The 24,884-nt window shown below is 41.9% G+C and overlaps 1 protein-coding gene across 4 annotated transcripts in view; it reads left to right on the top strand.

Moving 5' to 3' along the window:
• LOC145358158 (neuronal calcium sensor 1) overlaps positions 1-24,884 on the top strand; it is a 132,874-nt gene that overhangs the window by 93,540 nt on the left and 14,450 nt on the right. For all 4 annotated transcript variants that reach the window (XM_080211877.1, XM_080211875.1, XM_080211878.1 and 1 more), the window contains 3 exons: positions 19,623-19,761; positions 22,277-22,355; positions 23,613-23,701. In XM_080211877.1, coding sequence (XP_080068003.1) covers positions 19,623-19,761; positions 22,277-22,355; positions 23,613-23,701 — 307 coding nt within the window. The remainder of the gene's footprint in view (positions 1-19,622; positions 19,762-22,276; positions 22,356-23,612; positions 23,702-24,884) is intronic.

The following is a 24,884-nucleotide window of genomic DNA, read 5'->3' as shown; positions in this document are numbered from 1 at the left end:
GCTCTTACCACCTGTCTTGGGCTTGATCTACATGATCCAAGCTGATTGGAGTAGGTGTAGCTCCTCCTCCAAGGCTTGATCTAATTTGCATCGTAGCCAAAAGGCTGAGAATCAAAAAGTTGATTTGCTGGTTAGAAGGAAAAAGGAGGCTTATGTCAGGATGAGGCTTGAGGGCTCAGGTAGTGCACTGGAAAGCTATAGATTAGCCAGGAGGGAGTTAAAGAGTGAGTTAAGAAGAGCTAAAAGGGGACACGAGAAGACTTTGGCTGATAGGATTAAGGAGAATCCTAAGGCTTTCTTTAGATATGTTAAGAATAGAAGATTGGTTAGGGCAAGATTAGGGCCAGTCAGAGACAGCAGTGGGAAGTTATGTGTGGAACCGGAAGAGATTGGAGAGGCACTGAACAAAATTCCTCTTCGGTACTCACACAGGGAGACGTAAATGTAGTTGTGGAGAACACTGGGTTACAGGGTTGTAAACTGGATAGTATTGCAGTAGATAAGGAGGATGTGCTAGATATTCTTGAGGGTTTGAAAATAGATAAGTCCCCTGGGCCGGACGGGATTTACCTAGGATTCTCTGGGAGGCAGGAGAGGCAATTGCAGAGCCTCTGGCTCTGATCTTCAGGTCGTTGTTGGTCACAGGTATAGTGCCAGAAGACTGGAGGATAGCAAATGTTGTCCCATTGTTTAAGAAGGGGAATAGAGACTTCCCCGGGAATTATAGACCGGTGAGTCTTTCTTCTGTTGTGGGCAAAGTATTAGAAAAATTATTAGGGATAGGATTTATAGTTATTTAGAGAGTAATGGATTGATTGGAGATAGTCAGCACGGTTTTGTGAAGGGTAGGTCGTGCCTTACTAACCTTATTGAGTTTTTTGAAAAAGTGACCAAAGAGGTGGATGGGGGTAAGGCAGTTGACGTGGTATATATGGACTTTAGTAAGGCGTTTGATAAGGTTCACCATGGAAGGCTTCTGCAGAAAATGCAGATGTATGGGATTGAGGGTGATTTAGTTAATTGGATCAGGAATTGGCTAGCTCATAGAAGACAGAGGGTGGTGGTTGATGGAAAGTATTCGTCATGGAGTTCGGTTACAAGTGGTGTGCCTCGGGGATCTGTTTTGGGGCCACTGCTGTTTGTAATTTTTATAAATGATCTGGATGAGGGTTTAGAAGGATGGATTAGTAAATTTGCTGATGACACCAAAGTCGGAGGAGTGGTAGATAGTGAAGAGGGGTATCATAGTTTACAGAGAGACTTGGACAAGTTGCAGAGCTGGGCCGAGAGGTGGCGGATGGAGTTTAATGCGGAAAAGTGTGAGGTAATTCACTTTGGCAGGAATAACAGATGTGTAGAGTATAGGGCTAACGGTAGGACTCTGAATAGTGTTGACGAACAGAGGGATCTAGGTGTATATGTGCATAGATCCCTGAAAGTTGGAAATCAAGTCGATAAAGTTGTTAGGAAGGCATACGGTGTCTTGGCGTTTATTGGTAGGGGGATTGAATTTAGGAGCCGCAACGTCATGTTGCAACTGTACAAAACTCTGGTGCGGCCGCACTTGGAGTATTTTGTACAGTTCTGGTCCCCACATTATAGGAAGGATGTGGAGGCATTGGAGAGGGTGCAGAGGAGGTTTACCAGGATGTTGCCTGGTATGGAGGGAAGGTCCTATGAAGAGAGACTGAGGGATTTGGGGTTGTTTTCGTTGGAAAGAAGGCGGCTAAGAGGAGACCTTATTGAAACATACAAGATGATTAGAGGTTTAGATAGGGTGGACAGTGATAGCCTTTTTCCTCGGATGGAGAAAGCTAGCACGAGGGGACGTAGCTTTAAATTAAGGGGTGGTAGTTATAGGATGGATGTCAGAGGGTGGTGGGGGAATGGAATGCCCTGCCTGCTGCAGTTGTAGATGCGCCTAGTTTGGGGGCGTTTAAGAGGTCCGTGGATAGGTTTATGGATGGAAAGGGATTGGTTTAGGTTAGAGGGTCATTGCTTTTTTCTTAATTGGTCGATGCAACATCGTGGGCTGAAGGGCCTGTTCTGCACTGTAATGTTCTATGTTTCTATGCCGCTTGAAAAATTGCTTCAAATGAAGCTGAAATGTAACCTAATGACTTCAACCAAGTGCAGCAACTGTACTCCGGGACACCAAATTCCTCATTTTTACCTAAACTTTGAACCCCGCCTCCTAGGTCTATGGGAGGATACATTCTTTTGTGTATGTGAGAAATATACCATGACTTATGAATGCCACAGCTTTCTGGACATATCTAACATTGGCTAAGATCAAGTGTAGTATTGACATGCTGTTCTTGGTTGAAGTCATTAGGTTACATTTCAGCTTCATTTGCTGCAATTTTTAAAAGTGGCATCTCAGCCTTTTGGCTAAGATGCAAATGAGATCAAGGCTTGGAGGAGGAGCTATGCCTACTCCAATCAGCTTGGATCATGTAGATCAAGCCCAAGACAGCAGGTCTTGTCAGCTTAGCTCGGCAATGTCTCAACTTGTTCAGACTCTGAATTTTCAAATGATTCCTGCATTTAAAAACCAATTAAATTGACTGCAGAAATGTAAAACTGTATTTAACCACACATGTACCCTTATAGTGACCTCAGTTTACTTTCCTACAGTGCCTCTCAATCTCTCCAGCTCAGAATGGGAACAAATTATAGAATTTTAGAATCTCTGCAGCCCATCAAGCCAGCACCGACAGTCCCACCCAGGTCCTTTCCTCACAGATTTACCCTGCTAATCCCTCTAACCTACATATCCTGGGACACCTAAGGGGAAACATACAGGTCCAAGGTATTTAATCTGCACACCTTTGGACTGTGACAGGAATGATGTGAAGGTGCCAGCGTTGGACTGGGGTAAACACAGTAAGAAGTCTCACAACACCAGGTTAAAGTCCAACAGGTTTATTTGATAGTAAACCCACAAGCTTTCAGGGTTTGTCCCTTCGTCAAGCAAGTGGAGAGTTCTGGTCTCTGACAGGGCATTTAACAGCACACACAGTTTACAGAATACTGATTAGAATGTGAGTCTTTACAGCTAACCTGCTATTCAAGTCTTGAAGGTGCAGACAATGTGACTGCGTCTTTAAGACTTGAATAGCAGGTTAGCTGTAAAGACTCGCATTCTAATCAGTATTCTGTAAACAGTGTGTGCTGTTATATGCGCTGCCAGAGACCAGAACACTCCTCTCACTTGACAAAGGGACAAATCCTAAAAGCTTGTGGGTTTACTATCAAATAAACCTGTTGGACTTTAACCTGGTGTTGTGAGACTTCTTACTGTGGGGGGGAAACCAGAGGAAACTCACGCAGACATGGAGAGAATGTGCAAACTCCACACAGACAGCAACCCAAGCCGGGAATTGAACCCAGGTTGCTTTAGCTGTGAGGCAGCAGTGCTAACCACTGTGCCACCGTGCTACCCGCAATGAGGATGGAATCTCATTCATGAAATAGTTTCTCAGATCTAATTTTATTAGAAGAATACCTATTTATTTTTCTGCTTTTTTTAATTCTCTCTTTATTAGATCTTCCTTTCCTTTCTCTTCTGCATCTACTTTGACTTTTCTTTGCTGCTTTTGAATCTCATTGATTCAAGAGACAGGCAGGATATTCCGGTCGTGTTTGTCCCGAGACTGGAAAATCCCACCTGAGGACCTTTGCCCGCTATGATTCCTGTGGCGGGCAGCAAAATTCTGCCCAGGGTGTAGTCCCAGATGCCCCGTGATCTCATCAATAGCGACTTGCTCATCCAATTCTTTGCTGTGCAAGAAAGAAGTTGAGTCAATGAGTGACTTTAATAAATGGGGCATTGGGCAGATGTCATATTCCAGAAAATTCTGGTCCATTGTGTCTCCTCAGTATTGGTCTCATGGCTGCAATATTTCAAACAACATTCCAACACCTTTGATAGTTAGGAACTGCATTTTATTTTAAAATATTTCCTTTCAGAGTCGAGTTTGGGATGCACCACATTCCTGCACAGGTCCCACACAAGCCAATCCCTGAAGTTACTGTGCATTAACATTTAAAGAACCTGCACACTTGATGGGTGGGTTCACTGGTTTTGCCTCCCTCATTAATAAAAGTCAGCAGAGTATAATTTTGTTCCTTTTTCTAATGTGTTATAATGTCCTTAATGTGGGCTTACTTAGAGTACTATGACTTCATTTTTAAAATATTTTAAATATGATACTTTTGATTTTGTCATGTTTGAAAATATTTGCTTTTTGTGGAAGTGTGTTTGACAATGTACTTTAATAGTAGATCAGCCTTAGTATTCATGGAAAGCACAAATTAATTTGGATTAGTGAATTGCATAATTGTCAAATTCATATTGTTCAGTGTAGGTTCTTTCTACCGTTCCTGCAGCAACACTTCACATTTCAATTGACATTACCCACCTTCAAAGATAAATGCAAAATTATTGCGGATACCAGAGTCTGAAACAAAAACAGGAAAGGCTGGAAAATCTCTCCCCAGATGCTGTCAGACCTGCTGAGATTTTCCAGTCTTTTCTGTTATTGTGCCAACCTACAAAGCTCTTTTTTTGGAACTCCAAATGTTTTTTTTGCATCTGGGCTGTTAAAATGCAGCAAAATGAACAAAGCAGCGCCTGAATCCTAGGTGATTGTATCACTCAGTTGATCATTTAGTGATTGCTGAGTGTTGCATTTCTGTTGCATGTTATGTTAGTCTGTGTGTGCTTTTTTTCCCACTGATTCTTGTGTATGTCGCCTTTATGCTTGTGCAGCTCTGTTTCTCCCTCCACTCCTTCATTTCTCCTTTTCAGAAGATACGTTTTACAGGGTTAGCACTGCTGCCTCACAGCACCTGGGACCCAGGTTCAAATTCCGGTTTGGGTCATTGCCTATGCAGAGTTCCTGTGTCTGCATAGGTTTCCTTGGCGTTCTCCAGTTTCCTCCCACAGTGCGAAAGATGTGCTGGTTAGGGTGCACTGGCCACACTAAATTCTCCCTCAGTGTACCCGAACAGGTGCCAGAGTGGGGATTTTCACTTATTGCAGTGTTAATGTAAGCCTACTTGTGACGCTAATAAACTTTAAACTTTGAGAAACAACTTCTACCCATGCAAGTTTGCTGGTTATATCCCTGGCTTCATATGTCTGAAGTATCCACGTGGATTCATGTGCATTTCTCATTACTGTTGCATATTTGGCTTAACCCTTATTCATTTTTATTCCATGTATCAACTGAAACTATATAGCATTGGTCAGTGAACTCACAGAGCCACTATTTTTGATCAAACCCAATTTTCAAGCCTTGCATTTGAATGAAGGTGTCATTATGATGTGTTGAAGGATAGCGATAAATGAAAATAAACATGGAAACTCTGACCCTGTCATTCTCTTTTAAGATTCAAAGTAGTACATTGGATCCTGGCACCAAAAAGATGAGGAAGCCAATTGCACAAGGCAAGGTGACGCAGTCATCTTCCCGTGAAGATTATGGCTTTTAGTTATTTTGAATTTTGAAATATAGCCCAGATGTATTGATGCAGGACAATATTGATAGTCATGGAACCCCCCACAGTGCAGGAGTAGGCCAGGTGGCCCACTGAGTCTGCACCAGCTCTTCAACAGAGCATCTTTTCCAGACTCTACCCCCGTTACCCCATATATTTACCCCATTAATTCCCCTAACCTACACATCTTGGGATACCAGAGGGTAATTTTAGCATGGCCAATCAGCCAAACCAGCACATTGTTGGAGCGTGGGAGGAAACCAGAACAACTGGAGCAAATACATGCAGACACTGGGAGAGTGTCTGTGTGGAGTTTGCACAATGACCCAAGGCCTGGGGCTCTGTGGGGAGTTCTGTTGTCCAATGTGTGAGTTCATGTGTTGGACCTAAATGGCTAAACATATCTCTTGAAACAAGAGATACAGAAATCTCATCATAATGTCACCAGTGTTTTTATTTAAGTGAGAAACCTGTCTTAAGGGGCTAAATTCATAATGTAGGGGAACCACCAAAGTTGACAAGGTTAGGAAAGAAAGCCATTTAAATTAGGAACGTTTAAGCATTACCGAGCATTATTCATAATGTTGTGAGACTTTTACGTCCTATATGGACTATGTGCCTTAACCTACTCAGCACAGTTCTCAGTCTAACAGGTGAGAAATTCATTATTGCTAGTGTATTGAACAATACTGTCAGATTAAGTTATAGTAAAATACCCTGTTACATAACAATGCTGCCATTTTTTCCAAAATATTTGCCCTACTGAATAAACTGTTTTTCATTCTATTATCTAAGCTAATACTGAGTCATGCTGTCAAGATGGATTGTACTTTTTAGAAGTGTCAAAATCGATCAAGAGTACTTATCCTTGCCTTTCGAATCTTTAACTTGTTGGAGATGGAGGAAACTCTCAAGGGTTGAACTTAAGTGCCTTTTCTGCACTTGGCAAATTGGAAAGTTCATTGTTATTTGAGTCTTTCTCGATGGTACATCCTGTCCCTTGCTGGCATAGTGGGCGGGTGATTTCTTCTTTACCTAATAGTATTTTCAATGCAACTGGAAGTGTCTAAGGAGTGGAAAAAATTTCAAGGCTCCTTCAAATAATTTACAAATCTTGTTCTTTATGTTAATTGAACACCCACAAGCTAAGCTAGGTTTGTGCTTAAATAGCAATGTTTTAGTTCTGATATTTATTCCTATGTCTTTCAAAAAATAATAAATTATGGAAGATAGATCCTTTGTCAACATTTCAAAGAACTCTTGAAGAATAAATTAATACCTCATTCATTAGCCTAACCAGCAAGCTGTACCACCTGTAGTGTACACTGCAGCAAATTATCAAGGCTCTATCCTAGTGCCAGTGACCTTGATGGCTCAGGGACAACAAGAGCTAGGGAACACCATCACCACCTAAGTCACGCGCCATCACATGCCACACATCATCCTGACTTGGGCCTATATTGGCATTCCTTTGTTCCTGGAGCATGGAAGCAATTTAGGAGTGCCTTCACCATGTGGATCACAGTGGTTCAAAAAGAAATCCAGCCATCACCTTCTCAAAAGAGCCACGGATGGTCTCTAAGTATTGGCTTTTCCAGTAAATCTTGCACCCCGATAATGACAAATGATATAACCGAAAACATAGCTCCTGGTTAAGCAAGTGAACTGCTGTATTTACTTAATCATATGACCCAGAATACTGATGCACTGAAGGGGAAAGATGATTTTAATTTAATAGATTGTAGGGAATAATTCAATGGGTCCTGAACTTGAAATTTAGGAGGCATTAATGTTTCTATTCCAGATTGATTTTTCCCAGGCATTCAAAATAACTCATTTTTTTCAAATTCAAGGTGGGGCGGGATTTTGTGGCCTTGCTCGGAAACTCCCACCTGAGGTCAATGGGCATTTCCGTTGTCTGTTCCTCGCCCACTCCGATTCTGTGGCGGGTGAGGCGGTAGAATTCCGTAACAATGTTCCTATCCTCTCACCTTGCCGCACCGTTTATTTGAAATGGAACAACAGCTTAGACTTCTGATTTTTTTCCTTAAACAACCTTATATAAACAACCTTATATCTACAAAAAAACAAACAATGGAGGAAAAAAACTGAAAGGTGCAGCTGCTATTTAAAGTAGGTGAAGAGGAAATGAGAGGTTCCAGTCCCAGCACGAACAGCCTCACTTTGATCAGCTGAGTATTCAGAAAACAAAAACAAATTGCCCTTGACTCAAATTCATCTCAGTCTTTGCCTGTTGGAATTATGAAAATTAGATTTGTTGGCAGAGAGTCTATCGATTGCAGGGAGGATGTCTAAGGGTGATGGATGCTTTGCTGTCACCCCTAAGGTCAAATAGTCTGATGGTATCAAGCTACCTTTATTTATTTCCCTCAGATCCAATAAAATAGAGATAATGAATTCTCTGTAGAATGGTGTAGACTGAGCTGGCCAGGAAATAGCAATAGCGCGAAGCAGAAATGTAGAATGCGTTTTTAAAAAAAAGGAGTATCTGGAACTCTGGGCATCAGGGAATGGATGAAATTGCCTATTGAACTTTTTCTTCCTATATTTTTTATTTCTGTTCTCATAGTAGTAATCATGGATATTTAAAACAATTTATTTATTGTGTAATGAAAGCAAAATTCTGTGGAGGTCAGAAATCTGACATAAAAACCAAATGCTGAAAAAATTCAGCAGGTCTGGCAGCACCTGTGGAGAGAGAAACAGAGTTAGCTTCTTGAGCCTAATAGATTTGATCTGTAACATTAACCAAGCTATTCTCTTACTGAGAAACCAGGTGTGAGTGATGAAAACAGCATTCCTTCTAGATCAGAACTATTCCTTAACTTCTGATCCAGATCGAGTTAAAAATAGAACTGATACAGGGTTCACTTTCTATTTGTGTTCTCATTGCTGTTTCACAGATTATTTATTCAAATGTTTAATGAAACTTGATGGTTTATAATGGAAGAAAATGCTTTAAGATTTTTTACATGTTAGAATGATCAAATTAATTACTAACACCAGTCAATTTCTGTACCATTTGGTAACTTACTGCACTTTTGGGTATGTGGGGATAAACAAAGCATTGGCTCATCATGCTGGGTGCTGATTACATTTGAAGTGTCTGTGAATCTGGGAAACAAATACACATTAAAAGATGTTTTGTGTAACCAATGACCTGCAAGTTAAATGTGCAAAAATAAACCCCCCCTCGTGTCCTAGATCATTGGTTCCATAAAGTTTCTGGCTTTGTGGCACTGGTCAGTATGACAATTACTCCGAATTAGAATTTTAAAAAATATTTTTACTGTTCCATAGAATAGGATCATAGAATCCCTACAGTGCAGAAAGAGGCCATTTAGTCCACCAAGCCTGCACTGATGACAATCCCACCCAAGCACTGTAACCCCATCCCCATATATACCACACTAATCCCCCTGGCACTAAGGGGCAATTTAGCATGGCCAATCAACCTAACCCAGACATCTTTGGACTGAGGGAGGAAACCAATGCATGGAGGAAACCCACACAGACACAGGGAGGACTTGCAAAGTCCACACAGTCACCCAAGGCTGAAATGCTAACCACTGTGCCACCATGCCACTGCATTCCATTAGCATTCCCAGGCTACAATGAAGTGTCCAGCTTTATATAATGCATGTTGCTTGTAATTGTATGTAATGATGCATACAGTGATAGTCTTTTACTATTTGAGATTGCACATTGCACCAGTATAGTGTTGCGTATAGTAGTGGAGTGTCATGCACAAAATACAGCAGCAACGCTGAGTACTATGTTCAGAATAACAATCAACAAAACCAACACTATGTTGAATTACAAGGCCACAAGAAGTCCGAGGAAATAATGGTCAGATTGCACAGTGCTTTAATCGAACTCCAGCTTGAATAATGTGTCCAGTTCTGACCCAAAGGGTACGAAGTGCTGCAGGCAGCAGAGAGAAGAACAATAAGGCTAATTCCAAATGTCATGATTCTGAGCTACAAGGAAAGACCAGAGAAAGCAGCATTTTCAGCCTGTAAAGATAGCAGATGAAGGCTATTCATCTGTTTGAGCCCATTAGATCATGGCTGATCTTTACCTCAATTTGACTTCCCCACCTTAGAGCCATATCTTATCAAGCAGATATTTATTGTTCAGTTTAGAAAATTTCAATTAGCTAGAATTCATAACTTTATTCTGGGAGAGAATTTTGGCTTACCACTGACCTTTATGCAATACAACTCTGTTCCTTGATTTGATTTTGATTTGATTTATTATTGTCATGTGTATTTCTTATGCACTATATAGACAAAACATACTGTTCATAGAGAAGGAAACGAGTACGGTAGGCATTAGCTATACCTGGTATGGAGGACATTAGCTATGAGAAGAGGTTGGAGAAAGTTGGTTTGTTCTCACTGGAAAGACGCACTTGATAAAAGTCTACAACAAGATTGAAGGGAATGGGCAGAGTGGATAGTCAGAAGCTTTTTCCCAGGGTGGAAGAGTCATATACTAGGGGGTATAGGTTTAAGGTGCGAAGGGCAAGGTTTAAAGGAGTTGTATGAGGCACATTTTTTACACAGAGGGTGGTGGGTACCTGGAACTCGTTGCCGGGAGAGGTTGTGGAAGCGGATATGATGGTGACTTTTAAGGGACATCTGGACAAATATGTGAATAGGATGGGAGTACAGGGATGTTAGCTCCGAAAGGCAGCATAGTCAGTGCAGGCTTGGAAGGCTGAAGGGCCTGCTCCTGTGCTGTAATTTTCTTTGTTCTTTGTATACCCTTCCACCCAGGCCCCCTCGGCCCTCATTTCCCCTATGCCAGGCTATGGCACTTTCATGCAAATCGACTCACTATATGCTGTCATAGACCAGTGAATCTTCTAGTGTATAGTGGGAACAAAACCTTTTTTAAAAAAATGTTTGTAACTCTCACTATGTTGAAAAATCAGAATTTCATTGCAAGCTAATATAAGTGTCAATCATCCAGTGCTTTTAAAGTAATATTATCAAAATCAAAGACCCTTGAAACCACTTGGCTTGTATAAACAAACATTGTGAAATTAACACATCGGAGCTTGAACTGTTGATCAAACATTTTGTAAGCTTGGCTGAGCGACAACTATTAGGGAACTAAAATACCTGCATTTCAGAGAAAACATCAGGCTCTGATTTCTACTGCCAAGTTCAAAATATTTGTTTGCACAAGTAAGTAGTTTGTGGCTTCTGGTTATTATTATTGATACTTTAAAGGGGCTGGATGATTTACTATTTAATTTGCCTGCAGTGACCTTTTTTTTCCAAAATAGGGGAATGTTACAAAAGAATTAATACTTTTTTTTACACACATTCCCTTATACACTATAAGGTTCATTGTTGAAGACAGTGTAGAGTTCGTCAGTGGGTATGGAATAGCCATAGCCTGGCATAGGAGGAATGTGGGGCCGTGTGGAGTGGGTGGAAAGATCATAGGTTAGCACATGGGGCATGAGGTGCTTTGGGGATTATTTAGACGAATGAGATGACATGGATTGGGTAAAGGGAGTGTTTGGGAAGTGAGGGCATATGAGGGATGAGGGCTGGAGGGTCTTTGTGTTGTTATTTTAATTGGGAATAAGTCCCACAGTATTGAAGTGGGCCTTTTAGCAGCCTGTCTACAGACCCAGTAAATGTTCTCTCAAGGCTGACTGGCCCAACAGCTCAGTTCCTGTCTTTGCGGGCACTTCCTCCCCAGGGGGTCAGGCCGAGCTGGGAATTTTCCTGACTTCCACTACCCACTTCGAGGATGACAGTTCAGGCCAAAAACCAACCTTCTGCTTGCCTTTTTGATCATTAGAGAAGCCTGACAAGGTGATAGGATGTGCAAGATAGTTAATCCAGAGAATTATTTGAAATAAAATGAGAGAGAAAGATAGGAGAGTCCGTTGGCTCAAAGTACCCGGAATGTACAGACTCTGCACAGACAGTGACCCAATCCAGAAATCAAACCCGGGTCTCTGGTGCTGAGAGAGACATCAGTGCTTGTATCAGGAAATTCTTCACAAAAAGCATGATAGAGCAGTGGAAGCAAGAACCCTGAAATTATTTAAGAAATAATTGCTCACTCTGGTTAAAGGACACTAAGCTGCCTCATCCGTATAATGCTTTCTTCTATGTACTGTAGGACTACGTGGTTGAATGTTGATGGACTGAGGTACATGTTCAGCCTACAGTGATAATATGCTACTATTTGTGCTTGTGTACACTCTCACACACTCAAATTAATGGCAGTTTTCTAATGTGCATGGTTCTTCATTGTGCCATACATACTTTACAATAATAGCATGTTTACTTCTGTGGTAACATGCACAGATTGTAAAAAGCACACTGCTAATCGCAGCAATGGTGCCGGAGGACATAAGCTCTGTCAAGGATGAAGTGTGCATTCATTCTGATTTATTAATAAAAATAATACATTGTTCTGCAGGATGCACGCTGAATTTCTGAGGTGCTTGGTGACTTGCCTCATGTAGTGTGGGAATAGAATGAAATACTGCCACTTCCATCTACTCTCACTAATTAGTTTAGGTTCTAATTCAAGATCATTGTTACCAATGTTTTGAGAATTGAATGTTTATGTAGAAATTGTGTTATTCCACTCTGAATTGCCTGAATACTGATCGGGTTTGCTGAAGAAAAATGTAATGCAATTAACCTGTAATTTTTGAGCAGTTGCTGATTAGTTATCTGATGAGCCACCAGTAGAGTGATTTTGTTTTTGTACACTTTGAAGATCTAATTGCCACACCGAGCTCAGATTTCAGAATATTTTCGGGAAATTTTGAGTCTGCTGGCACTGGCTTCAGCCATGAGAGGCTTTCAGTAAGCTGCTAGGTGTTGCCCCCTGGTGTCTAAAGCAAGTTCTGCAGTATTGGCAGCTATGAGGCCCAGTTACCTTGATAATGATGTTTAAATGCACTGACACACCCAAAGCTCAGTAGCAAGGTGGCCCTTGGGCTTTTGGTTTTGGATGAACGGGCATAATGAATATTATGCAGTAACAGAAGATGTTTAATCTTCTGAAGAACACACTATGGATTAAGAAACTTTTTCTGAACAACACTCTATGGATCCAGAAACTTAGTGATGTGCTTTCTGGAAGAGCAGTTTTGTGCAGTTGTTTATGATTAAATCAGCTTCACTAAAACACTGCATCTCAGCAAAGATAATTGATCTTTTTAGTGATTGCAAAGGCAGCCATTTTCCAGTGTAGGTCCTGTAAGAGTGTGACTGCATTTAGCTGACTGTATAGTAACTGTTAGCAACTTCATCTTCAGTGGCTGTTAGTGATATGATGAATTCAGTTTGCAAAATAGTTCAAGCTCTTGACTTTATTTACAGTGTCTGAAGGGGAAAAGCAATGTTTGGAGCAGCACAGTGGCACGGTTGTTAGTATTGCTGTTTCACAGCGCCAGGAGCTAGGGTTTGATTACTGGCTTGGGTGACTGTGCGAAGTCTGCATGTTCTCCCCATGTCTGCGTGGGTTTCCTCCGGATGCTCCAGTTTCCTCCCACACTCCAAAGACGTGTGGGGTAGGTGGATTATTGGCCATGCTAAATTGCCCCTTAGTATCAGGGGGATAGGCTAAGGTAAATGCATGGGGTTATGGGGATTGGGCCTGGGTGGGATTGTGGTCGGTGCTGAGTCAATGGGCTGAATGGCCTCTTTCTGCAATGAATACTGATTTTCTGACCCAGATTGGTGAGTGCACCCGTCAGAACCATGTTCCTCTGTTAACAGACTGTTTCTTAGTCATGGCTGTGTGTAAGCAAGACGTTTGTAATCCTACCCTGGAGACTTGAGCATTCACTTTAGATTGACTTTCCTTTGCAGTACTGAGAGTACAGCAGTACAATGCTTTTTTTTTGATGGGATTTTGAACTGCGTCCTACACACTCATCTGGGCTATTGACACTATTATGACAGTTCTCCTTAGTGGCCTGACTTGTCTCTATATCTTAACCAACACCATTAAGACAGACTACCTAGTCACTGTTGCACTGTGCTGGATGTTGTTGTGTTTCCCACAACAATGCACTTCAGAAGTTCTTTATTGGCAGTATAGCAGTTCAGAATGTGCTGAGGCCATGAAAAATGCAAAATAATGCAAGTCTTTAATTGCATTCTCAAAGTCTAAATGACAAATGTATGACACCATTTCGGTCAGTCACGCTTAGGGATGAGGCATGAAGATGTCAGCCAGGGTGCTCTCTCTTGATATCTAATCGGTGAGACTGAAGTTGGCATGTTTGTGAGCAGGGTTAGATTCTGTTATTGAATAGCTCTCCAGAATTTGCTGCATGGGTTTGGACATGAAGAATGAGCAGACTAGCAAGATACAATATAGCGGCTGGTACTCATGGAATTGGGTCCCAGTGCAGGTGAAGGAACAGGATCTGTGCCTGCGAGAAGAGCAGTAAGTATTGCTTTATGAAGCTCTGATGACACATTCTTGATCAAAGTGAGATTTGGCATTACAACTGGGCCAAACCAAGAGGTTTATTTCTGTAGAATTCAAACCCACGAACATGAGAAAAGCTGTATGAGTGCCAAATTGCTTGGGATTTGAGACAAAGTAGATTTGAACTGAGATATGTCCACATTACAAATTTAACAAATATCATGCTTGGGGTCACAATCACAGTCTTTGAATTGGAAAAATGTCAGAATTTCCCACCCCTAGGTTTTGTGCATGCTATTCAGAAGGTCTTCACTAAAAGCTTTTCTGATAATTCAGACCAGTGGCCTACCGTTGCTGTGAAGTGCTGTACCTTCAAAATAGAATCAGTAAAATTCAGTGCTTGCCGTAATTCTGCCAGCTCATCTGATATAACCACAGAATGTCCCAAAGCATTTACAGCCAAGGAAGTACTTTTATAGTGCAGTCACCATTTTACTGTAGGAAGTACAATTTATACACAGCAAGATCCTACAGCTCACAATGTGAGAATGACTAGATTCGGAAGACTGGGTACAGTTTTGGTTTGTACTTTAGGGAAGGATATGCCAGCCTTAAAGGGGATGAAATGAAGGTTCACTCAGTTTATTTCAAGAATGATCTTATTGAATGGTGGGGCAGGCTCGAAGGGCTAGATGGCCTACTCCTGCTCCTATTTCTTATGTTCTTATTTGTAAGGTCACCTAAAGGAACTGATCTAGAAACTGAAGCTAGGAGAGCTGCAATACCACATACTGGTAAAAGGATTAAAGATAAGTAAAGTGTAGGTGCCTACAGTTAACCATAATGCACGACTATTGGGGGAAAGCAAATCGTGACGGAGGGGTTAAGTGTGTGATTTGGATTGTATACAGGTGCAAAACCTCAGTGGAAAATCAGTTGGGGCTAATTGAATAGTGGTTGCTTTGCACTCCCAACATAATTGAAAGCTCTGGCAACTACTATGTATCATAAATATGTACACGGACACAAATTTATATAAACAAAGAACTGTATCCTTGATGATTAAAAATCCACATCACCCTTCTGGAGGAGTCCTGATGATTTGTTCCAGAGGAAATGAATTCCTTTTCTAGTTGTGATGTCATTGGATCTGCCCATTTTGATTGACTGAGTTCAGGCTCCCTGGCAGACACTAATTATTCTAATTATTCTATTTTTCATCTTGTGTTTACAGCTGATACCATCTGCTTCTAACGCAGGCCAGTAAACCGGACCGATAAACTTGTATTTCTGTTCCTGTGTCTCTCTCGGGTTCTGTCCTTGGCCCATTTTGTTTTGTGTTAAACATAAACAACCTCTCGGTTGGTTCCACAATTGCAGTGTCTGTGTGCAGACAGCACTGTGTTATTCCCCAGACAGTCTGTTTTGTTCATTGCCCTCTAGAGTGAATGTCTCTTTTTTTGGATCCAGTTGCTATCTCATCACCATAGATTCACAAGCTCAAAGAAAAGTTCCTTTCATCATTCTGACAAAAAAATCAAATCAGATACAAAATCACTCTTAGTTGATAGTCGGGTAATTTGATTGCTTGTCCTTTTGGAATACCTGAGTGCATATAAATGCCTTTGATTTTCTCAAATGCAATAAAATGTTTTTTTTAAGTTGGCCATGCAACTATTTTTAAGCAGTGATCTATAATTCTCTTGTGTGGCGACATTTAATTACTGTGATATTGCCTGGTTAATGCTCAGCAGGTCTGTCAGTTTGCAGCTCTCAGACAAAGTGAGTGGAATAATGCTCAAAGAAGAATGGGAGAATGAGCATCACTTTGAGATTGCAAAGTATTTCCCCGTATAGCATAATTAATTTAATTTTTAAATGTCATATCTTCCGCCAGTGACATTGGTTAAATGTGCCACTCATTCTATTGAGCTGTACTAACTAGGCAGTAATGAGCTTGCTGCTCAATCAGTCCTGAGTTACCCAACTACTGGGCAGTAGTTGAAACGATAGACTTTGTCTCGCCGTGTGGGAAGCATGGTGGCCCAGTGGTTAGCACTGCTGCCTCATCGCTCCAGGGACCTGGGATTGATTCCTGGCTTGAGTCACTCTGTGTGGAGTTTGCACATTCTCCCCATGTCTGCGTGGGTTTCTTCTGGGCGCTCCAGTTTCCTCCCACAGTCCAAAGATGTTCAGGTTAGGTTGATTGGCCATGCTAAATTGCCCTTAGTGTCCTGGGATGCATAGGTTAGAGGGATTAATGGAATAAATATGTGGAGTTAAGGGAATTGGGGTGGGTGGGTTTGGGGGAGAGGATGCCTTGCCAGTGAAATGAGCATGAAAGTGACTGTAGAAAAGCTCAGTGTCATGGTGGACGGAGCCCTTGGCCGTCTCTGATCCATTTCCTGCACCTCTGCTCTCATCCCTTCTCCCTTCCCACGCAGTTGCAGGAGATGGGATATCTAACTCCTCCCCATTATTGAAGGCTCCGGCACTCCTAGGTGAAACAGCAAATTACTATTTTTAGTGCACTATATTTGCTGCTCACAATGCATCTCCTTCAACGATTCCCCAAGCACCCTGGACATTCTCTCTTCCACCTTCCGTTGGGCAAAAGATGCAAAAGCCTGAGGTTATGTACCAACTGACTCGAGAACAGCTTCTTCACCTGCTGCCATTAGACTTTTGAATGGACTTACCTTGCACTAAGTTGATCGTTCTCTACACCCTAGCTATGATTGTAACACTACATTCTGCACTTTCTCCTTTCCTTCTCTATGAACAGTATGCTTTGTCTATACTGCATGCAAGAAACAATACTTCACTTTCCACCGTATACTAATATATGTGACAATAATAAATGAAATCAAAATGGGGAGAACTGACCACAGATTGAATGTCCGTTTTGTGGAACATCTCTGCTCAGTCCACAAGCATGACCCAGAGCTTCAGGCTGCATGCCATTTTCCTTCACCACTTTTCCTTCACATCAACTGTCCTCAGCTTGCTGCAGTGTTAAAGTGAAGCTCAGTGCACCTCATTCTCTGATTAGGCACTTCAGTTTTAAATTACAGACTGTAAACTCTGTCCCCATTTTATTACCGTTTATTGGTAATCATTACTACAAATGTATGCTGCACGATTAATAGTTTAAGCTCTTTGGTCATCGTGATGTCACCAGCCAATCCTATCCTCTTCTGGCATCCAAGGAGTAAACGCAGAAGTCTCACAACTCCAGGTTAAAGTCCAACAGGTTTATTTGGTAGCAGAAGCCACTAGCTTTTGGAGCACTGCTCCTTTATCAGGTAATTTGGAGTTCTGTTCACAAACAGGCCTATAAAGACACAAACTCAATGTACAAAATATTGATTGGAATATGCGTTTTTACAGGTACAGACAATGTGAGTGGAGAGAGGGTTAAGCACTGGTTAAAGAGATGTGTATTGTCTCTAGCCAGGACAGTTAGTGAGATTTTGCAAGCCCAGGCAAGTTGTGGGGGTTACAGATAGTGTGACATGATCCCAGTTGAGGCCATCTTCGTGTGCGGAACTTGGCTATTAGTCTCTGCTCAGCGACTCTGCATTGTCATGTGTCGTGAAGGCCGCCTTGTATAACGCTTACCCAAAGATTGGAGGCCGAATGCCCGTGACTGCTGAAGTGTTCCCCAACTGGTGATTGTCGAGTGGTGTTCGTTCATCCATTGTGGTAGAGTCTGCATGGTCTTCCCAATGTATCATGCCTCGGGACATTCTTTTCTGCAGCGTATTAGGTAGACAATGTTGGCTGAGTTGCAAGTGTATCTACCGTGTACCTGGTGGATGGTATTCTCATGTGAGATGATGGCACCTGTGTCAATGATCCGGCACGTCATGCAGAGGTTGCTGTGGCAGGATAGTGTGGCGTCGTGGTCACTGTTCTCCTGAAGGCTGGGTAGTTTGCTGCGGACAATGGTCTGTTTGAGGTTGTGCGACATCCAAGAGTACATAGAGACTCCCACATTTCAGCAGGCTTCCCACAATGGAAGCGAGGGTGTAATCCCTGCCTGTTGTTGTTTTCTGCAGTTAATGGAGGCCAACATCAGCTTCCCTCCTGCTGCACAATGAGATCAGTCAATTCTGCACAGACTGTATAATGACCCAGCAACCTTTGTGGTTTGTGAGGCATAGCTTTACACTGGGAATTACAGTACCAATTCTGAGGTGTAAGACAAAATAACAAAGGTTGTTTGGAATTTGATGTTGGGGGGAGGTTATGCATTTATCAGGAGTACACCTTACTCTAGTTTTCTGTATATATAAATGCTGGAGACATCTAATATTAGAAATTCATCCTGATAAAATAAATTTGGTGCATTCTTTCTAGTAAGATGTTTGATTGTGAATGAAAAGATGGCCATTTAATCTTAAGTGGAACTGAGCAGTACCTATGTTTTGATAGCACCATATAATTTTCTGCTGAAAATTGGACAAGGTGTTCTTCAGTTGAAGCCAGGATACTGCAGTCCTTTAAGAAAAAATGGTGTGAACTCATAGAATCCCTACAGTGCAAAAGAATGCCATTTGGCCCATCGAGTCTACTGCAATCACAATCCCACCCAGGCCTTATTCCCGTAACTCCACATATTTACCCTGCCAATCTTCCTGACGCTAGGGTCAATTTAGCATGGCCAATCCACTTAACCTGCACATCATTGGATTGTGGGAGGAAACTGGAGCCACCCAGAGGAAACCATGCAGACACAGGGAGAATGTGCAAATTCCACACAGTCACCCAAGGCCGGAATTGAACCCGGTGAAGGATTCATTGATGATATTCTGGTTATGGAGGAGTTAACCTGTGGTCTGTCAACAACACAAAACAGTGCACAATGATTAGTATGATAAACATCATCATTTGGGCAGTGCGTTTGTTGGTATGATTTGAAGGGGACAATTAGTCAATTCAGTCACATCAGTTTTAGCATTGGGCCAGCCAGTTATCAAGTTGTAGGCTGTACATGTATTTTCCTTTTACCCTCTTTGCTCAAGAAAGTAGGTTAGTATTTTATGATTGTTGAAACTGGGGCTGTCCTCCCCAAACGAGATTTGATGGAGGTGTTCAAATTCATGAGGGGTCTGGCATAATAGAGAGAGAGAAACTGTTTGTATTGGTAGAACTGATGATGTGGAGATGCTGGTGTTGGGCTGGGGTAAACACAGTAAGAAGTCTCACATCACCAACTTGGTGTTGTGAGACTTCTTACTGTATTGGTGGAATGACAGAGCACCAGAGGACACTGATATAAGGTGATTGGCAAGAGCCAGAAGCAGCATGGGGAAAGACTTTGTTACCCAACAAGTGGTTCGGATTTAGAAAGTGCGATCTGCACGTGTGGTGGTGGCAGATTCACTTGAGGCTTTCAAAGGGGAATTGGAAAATTACGTGAAGGGAAAACATTCTCAAAACAACAAGTAAAAGCTGGAATTTCTGTGTAGCTCATAAAGAGCTGGCACGGGCATGACTGGCCAAGTGGCTGCCTCCTGTGCTGATTTGTGATTCAATGATTTATGAAGTTATTTTCCGTATGCAACTTGACTTCAATCTTGGAATTAAACGTTTACTTGAACTGTGTAGTATTAATTTATATGTTTACTGGTTGAAATAACTTCCATTAATATTTTCTGTGACAGGTACAAAGGTTTCATTAAAGATTGCCCCAGCGGACAGCTTGATGCAGCAGGCTTCCAGAAAATCTACAAACAATTCTTTCCCTGTGGCGACCCAACCAAGTTTGCTACGTTTGTCTTCAATGTCTTTGATGAAAATAAAGTGAGTATTTTGTTTTCCAACTCGTTTGATGAAAGCAAAATAATTTTACCCCTACTGGAGTTTCACATCAGAGGCAGATTGGAGTTTGAATAATGTGCACACTTCAAACTCAGCTATAATGCATGTCCTCAAAGTTAACAAGCTACATGTAGGATCTCCAATTGGTAGGATGTGATTTTTCTCCACAAGCTAATGGATATATGGAACAGACTGTCAGTTTAGACATTCAGTATTGAGCTAGATGAATGTCTGGTTAGAAAGGAGATCTGGTTTTATGTAGATCAGCATGGATTGTGATGAGGGTGATCAAAATAAGGGATCCTTCACCATGCAGGTGTTGCCGAATGTTTGGGGGCTGGGAATGGGTGGGCAGCTGTGTGCCTGTGTGTGTGTGTTCACGAATGTGCGAGAGGGGAGGTGATGCTGCTGACGTTGTCCGAATGATTCTACTCTGAATCTGATGCTGCCGTCTGTTGGATCCATCCCCGAAGCACAAACTGTGAACCTACCGAGCTTGCGCCTGTACAACCATGCTCACATCTCCAGAGGCAGGGATAAAACATGGCCTGGGAAGGTCTAACATGGCACAGAAGGCCGAATTACAGAATAATCCCAGAACATCCAAGATGGTCGGCATTTTGATCATGATTGGATGCTGCTTTGCTAATGAGATTGTGTTTGAGGTAAAGTAACTGCTGAAGGATGATTTGTGTATAGTGCGATTTGCTTCATTTAGCTTTGGACTTTGCAACACATAGCATTTTAAAAATTCATGGTGACCCATGGTACATGGACACTTTTATGGGTTACTTTTTTGTTCATCAATAAAGCAAAGCCTTTTTCTTTGTTGCCACAGTACCCATTGAATCCCGACAGTGTAGAAAGAGGCCATTCAGCCCATTGAGCCTGTACCAATGCTCAAAAAGAGCATTCTACCCAAGCTCCCCCGCTCTATCCTATGCCTGTAACCCCGTGCATTTACCATGACTAATCCATCTAACGAAAACATCTTTTGACACTAAGGGGCAATTTAGCATGGCCAATCCACCTGATCCACACATCTTTGGAGCGCGGGAGGAAACCAAAACACCCAGAGGAAACCCACACAGACATGGAGAGAACATGCAAACTTCCGTCACTCAAGGTTGGAATCGAATTGGGTTTCTGGCATTGTGAAGCAGCAGTGCTAACAACTGCATTGATAACAATGCAGAAAATATTTTCAACAGAGAGATTGGGGAGCATTTGCATTCAGAGGAATCCGGGTTTTTTACGATAGTGCTCAGCAGCAGACTCTTGCAGATCTTTAATGAATTTGAAATTCATTGTCTGCCTTGGTAGGATTTGAACCCCGTCCCCAGATGATTGCCCTGCGCCTCTGGTTCAGTGACAACATCACTAGACCACTGCTTCCCCAGCAGCCCATCCAAAGCCATGTGAGCCTGTGCATACACAGTTCTCAAATCTCCATTGAAAGTTCTCTTGTAACTGTACTGAGGATGTAAGAGAGCAGCTGTGGCTCACTTTGTTTTCAGTTCCTTTTACCATCACTGGCCTCAGTTCATTCCTCCCTCAGAAGCATCAGGCTGAGCACCACCAGTCCATAGCTCAAAATAACTGGACTCTGAAGTACCACTCTCTTCAGCTTTTCCGGGACACAGGAATTCAGTTGACAGCTCATGTCTTTGTGTACGTTCTTGAGGAGAGTACAAACTTTAATTTACATCTGCCCAAAGCACTTTACGCTCAAATTACATTTTGAAGTATCACCACTTGAATTGTTTGGAAAACAGGGTAATCAACTTGTGTAAAAGATGCCACAAACTTTGAGGTAAATGTCCAGTTAATCAGATTTAGTTTCACAGAGAACTAATTACCTGGCAGGGTGAAACTATGATCCAACAGGGGACAAGGCTAGCCCTTTGTGCTTGAGATGTGTTGATGCCTGCGATTGTGGTTTGCCTAAGTTAGGGTGAAGGATCAGAGTAGTTAGAGGTTAAAGCGAGGCTTTACCTGATGTAATTTTTCAAAGCAATCCAGCCTTTTGGCTAAGGTGAAGCATTAGATCAAACCTGGAAGGGAATGCAATGCCTCATCCTATCTGCTTGGATCTTGTTTGATCGAGCTTCTTGTCAGCTTGAATCTGGTTTGTTCCTCATGGATCGTGATTGGACTTGATTTGAATTGGCTTTTTCATTAGTAATATAGTACCGAATGGTACCAATAAAAACAAAGCACTGGGAGAACTCTGTTGCTCTTCTCCAAATCATGTCTGAATCTTTTCTCAAATGATCCTTTGCAATCATTTGAGAAGAGAAGATGGGACCTCAGTTTAATACTCCATTCAAAAGACGGCGCAAGTTAACAGTGCCAGTTTGGATTATATACTCAAGTCCTGGAGTAGGATATGAACCCACAACCTTCTGAATCAGGGACAGAAGCAATGCCAGTGAGATGAGGTAGAAAATTAAAGCACTCAAGTGAACTAATGAAGATTTTTTGAATGGATTTACAGGATGGAAAGATTGAATTCTCTGAGTTTATCCAAGCACTGTCAGTAACTTCGAGGGGTACTCTGGATGAAAAACTGCGATGTAAGTAACTCGCTTGACTCAAGTCTTGTGACCGTTTTGTTTGGTTTCTACTTTTGTCACACATCATCTCCATCTTCAATTCACAGTGACTATTATATATGCACAATTGAATGAATGTGTGGATTTTCATGCTTTTAAAAGAAAGACTCAGTGCTACACTTTGGGAATATTCTTCTTTTTGCATCCACTGTCAGTTTTATTTTCATTTTAATCTTAGTACTTATTGCCCATTCCTAGCTGGCTTGAGAGCTGTTTGATGCAACTGGCTTATTCAGGCCACTTCGTGACGCAGTTTTTTAAAAATTTATTAGTCACAAGTAGTCTTACATTAACACAGCAATGAAGTTACTGTGAAAATCCCCCAGCCACCACACTCCAGCACCTGTTCGGGTACACTGAGGAAGAATTTAGTTTGGCCAATGCACCTAACCAGCACGCTTCCTGACTCAGAGGAAATTGGAGCACCCGGAGGAAACCCACGCAGACATGGGGAGAAAGTGCAGACTCCGCACAGACAATCACCCGAGCTGGGAATTGAACCCGGGTCCCTGTGCTGTGAGGCAGCAATGCTAACCACTGTGCCGCTCCCGTGTGTGGGGCTGAAGGCATGTGTACGTCAGACAGGGCGAAGATTGCAGGTTTCCCTCCCTAATGGATATTGGGCTGATCCAGGTAGATTTTTACAATCAGTTTCAAGGTCACATTTATTGATTTGTTTTCTGATTTTTTTTGATCTCATTAAATTCTGAGAGCACCATGGTGAGACTTGTGCTCAGTGGTGGTGGGAGGAATTGAAAACAAAGTGAGCTCATTAGTCCAAGTCCCTTGATCATTAGTGCAAAAATAAACCATTGCTGAATCCAGACAATTGCAGATCAGCTACAGCTCAAGCTAATGGCTGACCTATAGCACTCTGCAACTTAAAATGCTCGTCAACACAACCTAAATTTATAAGCAAATAATCCATTAGTCTGTTGCGGTGTCATTTCACTGTTTAAGTGGACTTAACATTAGCATTTCACATTTTCATTATGTGTTACAGAATTCCTAATGATAACTACGTGTTTCTGTTCCTCACCTACATGTGTTCCTGTCTAATTGTTCCTTGCAGCGTAGCGATACTGGCGCAAATGTCAGCTTTGGTTTGATTGTAGTTGAAATATTAGCATAAACATAATTACAGAAGCCTACGTTTTTGCTAGCATGCCTGGAAGCATTAATTTTGAAAATGCATTAACGTTTGACATGTTGTTTCAGGGGCTTTTAAACTGTATGACCTAGATAATGATGGCTACATCACCAGGAATGAGATGCTGGACATTGTGGATGCTATTTATCAGATGGTGGTGAGTAAATTATAAAGATTAACATAAATACAATTTTGTCTTCCAATTTTATAACTAATTTTGCAAAAAGTCCTGTTTATGAAAGAACTGTATCTTAATTAGAATAAATTGTACTATGCCTAAAATGAGATTTTTCTGTTTTAAATGCTGGTTGTTTCCTTCTAAATAAGGAGTAGAATTTTTTTTACTTCTAGGGCTATACTTGCCTTTATTCTTGGGAATCTACTCAGTACGTCAAAAGTGCTGAGTCTAAGTGGCAGGCTATGGGCTTTGTAGGTATAAGCAAGACACTTGTTCTGCAGATTGTTTCCAGCACTCAGCTCAGACTGGGGATTATTTCTTTGAATTGCACCCTTGCTGATTTGAAACTGGAATGTGTGGCGGTGCCTGCTTCTTATCGTATAGACTGGAAATCCCTTAGGGCTGAGCGTCTGGATGGGGAGGAATTTGTAAAATGTGTCCAGGAAAGTTCTTTGGAACAATATGTTGATAGTCCTACTAGAGAGGGAGCTTTTCTGGACCTAGTACTGGGAAATGAGCCCAGTCAGGTCATCAAAGTTTCAGTGGGGGAACATGTGACGAACAGTGACCACAATTCTGTAAACTTTGGGATAGTCATGGAAAAGGATGAGAGTTGTCCTATGGATAAGGTGCTGAATTGGGGGAAGGCTAACTACAGTTGGATTAGGCAGGATTTGGTGGCTGTTGATTGGGAGAGGCTGTTCGAGGGTAAATCCACATCTGGCATGTGAGAGTCTTTTAAGGAGCAGTTGACAGGAGTGCAGGACAGGCATGTGCCCGTAAAAAGGAAGGACTGGAAAGGTCGGATTCCAGAGCCGTGGATAACCAGAGAAATTGTGGGTCTAATCAAAAAGAAAAAAGAGGCATACATATGGTCCAGGCAGCTAAAAACAGATGAAGCACTGAAGGAATACCGAGCAAGTGGAAAAGAGCTGAAACAGGGAGTTAGGGCAAAAAGGGGTTCCAAAATGTCCTTGGCAGTTAGGATTAAGGAGAATCCCAAGGCATTTTATACATACGTTAGGAACAAGAGGGTTGTCAGAGAAAGAGTCGGACCTTTAAGAACAAAGGAGGGGAATTATGCTTAGAACCCAAGGAAGTAGGTGAGATCCTAAATGAATACTTTGTATCAGTACTCACAAAGGACAGGGACACATTGATT

This window comes from Carcharhinus amblyrhynchos, chromosome 25 (assembly GCF_965287045.1).
Source record: "Carcharhinus amblyrhynchos chromosome 25, sCarAmb.v2.hapA, whole genome shotgun sequence".
Taxonomy (NCBI): domain Eukaryota; kingdom Metazoa; phylum Chordata; class Chondrichthyes; order Carcharhiniformes; family Carcharhinidae; genus Carcharhinus; species Carcharhinus amblyrhynchos.
The sequence above is the reverse complement of the archived record's forward strand: the minus strand, read 5'-3'. Positions and strand labels throughout refer to the sequence as shown.